A 5,968-nucleotide genomic window follows, 5' to 3' on the forward strand; every position below is an offset into this window, starting at 1 on the left:
GAGTTCGCCTATGCCTGATCAAAAGGCTCAAACCCATCAAAGGGGCAGAGCGCTCCAAACTCCAGCCTAAATTTGCATTCTGAAGGACTAGCCAATCGTCGGAGGGTACAGCCTTGTCTATCAGAACCGCGGCCCAATCAGCGCCTGCTCCCTTTGGGAGACATTCCCCGCCTCCTGCCCCCCTAAGCCTCCCCTTTCCTCCTATTGGCCGAGCGCCTGCCATTCGCACTTGGGATACGCCCACTGCTCTATGGACACGGAAATTGTGAAGCCGCGCCTCCTTTAGCCCTTTAGCCAATCATAGTAAGAATAACAGGCAGACGCATGCGCATTTGGCGAAAGGAAGCGGCAGTCAGGACGGGCGGCCAGCTTTGTGCCACAAAACTACATCTCCCAGAGTGCATAGCGGAACGTTCCAGCGGGCGGCTGCATCCACTTTCAACCCGCGCGGCATGCTGGGAAATGTAGTTTCTCCAATTTCTCCCCTTTAGAAGCAGCTGTTTTGCAGCTTCGCCTTCGCTTCTCGGAGGGCCCGGGAGCTTCTGGCCGCTGCTGCCGGGAAGACGGGTCAGTGGGGGCGTAGAAGGGGGGGGGGCCTGGCAATGCTCCAGTGGCAGAAGGTTCCGCGGGTGGCTCTTCGCAGGAGAGGCAGTGTCGCTCAGTGGTTAGAGCTGGGAGGGAGCGGGGTCAGCCCCTGCACCTCATTTCACAGTGTTGCTGCTGTGGGGATCAGATCTAGTTCTGCAGTGAAGGGATCTCAGCTAAGGAATTCCCAGTCTCTGCCTCTGAACCTGGAGAAGAAAAGGTGCCTGTCAGTGGATATTTTCCCAAGGTTGCTGCAAGAAACCTCCTAGTTCAGATGCAAATTCATGGAGCGTAGGGCTATGACTGGAATCATATAGTTGGAAGGAGTCTGAGGGTCATCTAGTCCAACCTCCTGCCATGCAGAAATCTTTTCCCGCAATGTAAGACTCGAACTACTGATGTATGGAAGTGAGAGCTGGACCATCAAGAAGGCTGATCGCCGAAGAATGGATGCTTTTTAATTCTGGTGCTGGAGGAGACTCTTGAGAGTCCCATGGACTGCAAGAAGATCAAACCGATCCATTCGGAAGGAAATCAGTGCTCACTGGAAGGACGGATCCTGAAGCTGAGGCTCCAAGACTTTGGCCACCTCATGAGAAGAGAAGACTCCCTGGAAAAGACCCTGATGTTGGGAAAGATGGAGGGCACAAGGAGAAGGGGACGACGGAGGACGAGATGGTGGGACAGTGTTCTCAAATTGACCAGCATGAGTTTGACCAAACTGCGGGAGGCAGTGGAAGACAGGAGTGCCTGGCGTGCTCTGATCCAGGGGGTCACAAAGAGTTGGACACGACTAAACGACTAAACAACAACAACCATACATTCTTGAACGTATAGACTCAGGGAGTCTTCTCTTCTCATGAGGTGGCCAAAGTATTGGAGCCTCAGCTTCAGGATCTGTCCTTCCAGTGAGCACTCAGGGCTGCTTTCCTTCAGAATGGAGAGGTTTGATCTTCTTGCAGTCCATGGGACTCTCAAGAGTCTCCTCCAGTACCAGAATTCAAAAGCATCCATTCTTCGGCGATCAGCCTTCTTTATGGTTCAGCTCTCACTTCAATACATCACTACTGGGAAAACCATAGCTTTAACTATACAAACCTTTGTTGGCAAGGTGATGCCTCTGCTTTTTAAGATGCTGTCTAGGTTTGTCATTGCTTTTCTCCCAAGAAGCAGGTGTCTTTTAATGTATGGTAGGAAAGCATATGTAAAGAAAACAATAAAAAATATTGGAAAAAGAGTCTACTTTACCGACTGAGCTATTCTGTGTTCTCTCCCAGTGCCCAGCCTCCCGCCATGGTCCACGCCTTCTTCATCCAGACGTTACGCTGCCGACCCGGGGAAGAGGCCGGCTGCTGCCGAGTGCTCTATTCCAGGGTCTTCGGCCCTGAAGGGTTGGAAGATGCTGGTCCCCAGGATCGCGAGAAGGAGCGGCTGCGCAAGAAGGAGCAGATCCTGGCCGTCGCCAGGTAACGCAACCTGCATGCTGTGCTCTGGAATTGTGTACGTGATTCTGACCTAACTCAGCCTCCTAGAGGAAAATGTACAGCAGGAGGCTTAGTTTGGTCAGGACGGAATATAATGTTAAATACGTCACTTCTGGTGAATGAGCCACCATAGCCGCTACACGGCCATGAAAATTTGTGTCCCAGGCTTTTAAGACTCGTCTACACATGTACTGTCTGGAACCAAAGGGGCGCATTGGTTGAACAGGTGTGAATCCCACCTCCCAAGCTCTCCCACCCCACCATCTACAGTGGTGCCTTGGTTCTCAAAACGCCTTGGTTCTTAAACTCCGAAAACCCAAAAGTAAGTGTTCCGGTTTTTTAACGTTTTTCAGAAGCCGAACGTCTGATGTGTCTGTCGGCTATTGTTTCCAGGGCCAATCAGAAGCTGCACCCTGGTTTTCGAACATTTCAGAAGTCAAACGGACTTCCGGAACAGATTAAGTTTGGTGTTTTTGTTTTTGCTATTTATTTTGCGCTTTTGTTTTTGAGGCTTTTTCAGTTCATTTGTTTTTGTGACTGTGTGGAACCCAGTTCAGCTCATCAACTCAGTTCAGTTCATCAATTGATTGATTGTGTGACTGTGGAAATGGATAAAAGTCCCCCATACAATGACTATCATCAATGCAGGTAAGAAAACATTTTTTAAAAAAATCATTTACAATACAGTCATACCTCAGGTTGAAATAGCTTCGGGTTAAGTATTTTCGGGTTGCGCTCCGTGGCGAGCCAGAAGTAACGGAGCGCGTTACTTCTGGGTTTCACCGCTTGTGCATGTGCAGACGCTCAAAATGACATCACGTGCATGCGCGGAAGCGGAGAATCACGACCCACACACATGCAGACGCGCGAACGTGGGTTGCGTTCGCTTCACGATGTTCTGTCTTATTGCTTTCATTTTATGGATCAATGGTTTCGTTAGATAGTAAAATTCATGTTAGGTTGCTGTTTTAGGGGTTGTTTTTAAAAGTCTGGAACGGATTAATCCGTTTTGCATGACTTTCTATGGGAAAGCGCACTTTGGTTTTGGAACGCTTTGGTTTTGGAACGGACTTCCGGAACGGATTAAGTTTGAGAACCAGGGTACCACTGTAGTGGTTTGTTGGTCTCCCACAGGTGAGCCACTGTGAGAACAGGATGCTGGACAAGGTGGGCCATTGGGCTGATCGAGCCCTGCTCTTTTTATGCACACAATTTTATTGCGTCTCTTTCTCCCCACTGCCACCTTCGTGGAAGGAAAGCTCCCTCCGATAAACTTCAAAACTCCGTTTCCATTCACAGGCAAGTGGAGTCAGCCTGCAAACTCCACCAGCAAGCCTCCGGGAAGCCTCAGTCCGAGCACCTAGCCCAGCTCCCTGACGAACCCGTTTCTCTCCAGGATGCCCCGTCGGGGGTCTTCCGCCTCCCCATGGGGGACCCCTTCTCTGAGGACAAGACTGTTCTGTGGCTGGGCATCCAGTGCCTGGGCTTTGCTCTGGTCTGCGACCCCCACGAGAACCTCCTGCTGGCCGAGAGCACCTTGAAGCACCTTGCCAAGACCCTCGTCGACCACCTCAAGCTGCTGAGCTCAGGGAGCGACGTCGTCCTCAAGGCCGACAGGACAGAGGTCCTTCTCCACAAGTTCCTGCCACATGGGCAGCTGCTCTTCCTGAACGACCAGTTCGCGCTGGGCCTGGAGAGAGAGGCCAGCGCGGCGCTTTGCAAATGAAAGATCTCCAAAGGGATGGAAGCTTGAACGGCCGTGGGCAGCTGTGGACGGGTCAGCTGGTTTGCTGCATGCTGTGTATGCCAGCCTGGACCTGCCTGCAGCCCCTCAGAGCGCTTGGGACTACAATTCCCATCGTCCACATCCAGCACTGGACAATGGGATTTGTAGTCCCAAGCACCCAGAGGGGCTGCAGGTGGGTGAAATGTGCTCTGTGCAACAGCAACGTCACACGGCACACGGCATGATGGAGAAGAAAGAGGAGGAAGAAGAGGAGATGGGGCTTCAGAGACTTATTACCGCTTCTCTGCCAAAAAACTCGAGTTCTTTCCCCCTTTTTTTAATTAGTTTTCACATATTACATTACAATACAGATGTACCAAAACCAACACCATTTCCTCCCCATTACATTTATATTTCCTCCATTATATTATTCTTTTCTACTTTCTCCCACTTTCCTCCGCCCCCACTCAATTTCCTCCACATTATACAATTTACAATAATCTTTGCATTCTACAACCTTCTCAAATTATCTACATATTCTTATTATCTTTCCTTACGAATTGTTCTTCCATCCAGTACTCCGCATTTTAATCTAGGCATATTAGCGTATCTTTTTTTGAGCAATATTTTGCCATATATTCATCAAAACATTTCCACCCCCTTTTTAATTTTTGATTCGACTGATTTCTTATTATAGCGGTTAATTTTGCCAAAATTAAATATTCATTTAGTTTACAAATCCGTTCCTCCTTCGTGGGTATAGTTTGTGACTTCCACATAGCAGCAATCACTATTGTAGCAGCTGTACTTGCATATAGAAAAATTCTTTCTTCCCCTTGTGGTATCTCTTCATCTTTCAATCCAAGGAGATATGTCTCTGGTTTCTTTGTTATTGATATTTTCAACATCTTTAGTTCTTCATGTACTACTATCCAGAATTTCCTAATTTCCTCACACCTCCACCACATATGTATTGTTGTTCCTATTTCTCCACCACATCTCCAGCAGAGGTTGGATTTCAGTTTATATATCTTTGCCAACTTAACTGGCGTTAAGTACCACCTATAGAACATCTTGACAAAATTTTCTTTAATTGTATATGAGGCAGTAAATCGTATATCCTCTCGCCAGAGTTTCTCCCATTGCTCTAGATGGATAGTATGTCCGAGATCCTGAGTCCATTCAATCATCGTTTCTTTCACTTCTTCCTCCATCAATTCCCAGTCCTCTAATTCCCAGTCCCCTCTGCTCCCTTGGAACAGGCACCGACTGGTGAAATTGTTAGGAGAGTTGCTGTTGTAATTGCCTCGAATAATAAAACATAGCTGTGGTTTTTCAGTGTTCAAAGCATATGGCATAAATCAGGGATGGAGAATCATCAGAAATGTGGCCCTCCAAGCCTTTCTGCCTGGCCCTCGAGACTCTGCCACACCCATCTCCAGCCCTGCTTCGTGCCTCCTTGAGGGATTTTGCCTGGCTGCAATTGGTCCTTGAGCTATGATCGTGCAGTTTGGTTGCCTGCCGTGGAGGACAGAGAAGTAGAATCTTAGAATTGGGACCCCAGCAAGAAACATCTAGTCCAACCCCCTGCAATGTCGGAATCTCAGCTAAAGCATCATGGACAGGTGGCCATGTGTGTGAGAAGAAACTAGACTGGTGGTTTGCAAAGTGGTTGGCACCGCCCCCCTGGGCAGGAGGGGTTACCTAATAATAATAATAATAATAATAATAATAATAATAATAATAATTTATTATTTTTACCCCGCCCATCTGGCTGAGTTCCCTCAGCCACTCTGGGCGGCTCCCAGTCGAGTGTTAAAAACAATACAGCATTAAATATTAAAAACTTCCCTAAACAGGGCTGCCTTCAGATGTCTTTTAAAGATAACTACTTATTTCCTTCACATCTGAAGGGAGGGTGTTCCACACGGCGGGTGCCACTACCGAGAAGGCCCTATGCCTGGTTCCCTGTAACCTCACTTCTCGCAATGAGGGAACCGCCAGAAGGCCCTCGGCGCTGGATCTCAGTGTCCGGGCTGAACGATGGGGGTGGAGATGCTCCTTCAGGTATACAGGAGCGGGGCCGTTTAGGGGGGCAATAAGGTAGCAGGTGGGTGTGGGAGCTGTAAATCAGACTTTGCAAAGCTGGTCTCCCTGGATCAAGTTTGTTGAA

At 48.6% G+C, this 5,968-nt stretch overlaps 1 protein-coding gene across 1 annotated transcript; it reads left to right on the forward strand.

The window, feature by feature from the left end:
- Positions 1-477: 477 nt before the first annotated feature.
- On the forward strand, positions 478-5,021 carry AP5S1 (adaptor related protein complex 5 subunit sigma 1). The gene is made up of 3 exons (XM_081925461.1): positions 478-567; positions 1,863-2,051; positions 3,369-5,021. The coding sequence occupies exons 2-3, from the start codon at positions 1,879-1,881 to the stop codon at positions 3,793-3,795; spliced, it is 600 nt and encodes a 199-aa protein (XP_081781587.1). The 5' UTR covers positions 478-567; positions 1,863-1,878; the 3' UTR covers positions 3,796-5,021.
- The last annotated feature ends 947 nt before the right edge of the window (positions 5,022-5,968 follow it).

This window comes from Podarcis melisellensis (genome assembly GCF_964234715.1).
Source record: "Podarcis melisellensis genome assembly, chromosome: 9".
Classification (NCBI taxonomy): domain Eukaryota; kingdom Metazoa; phylum Chordata; class Lepidosauria; order Squamata; family Lacertidae; genus Podarcis; species Podarcis melisellensis.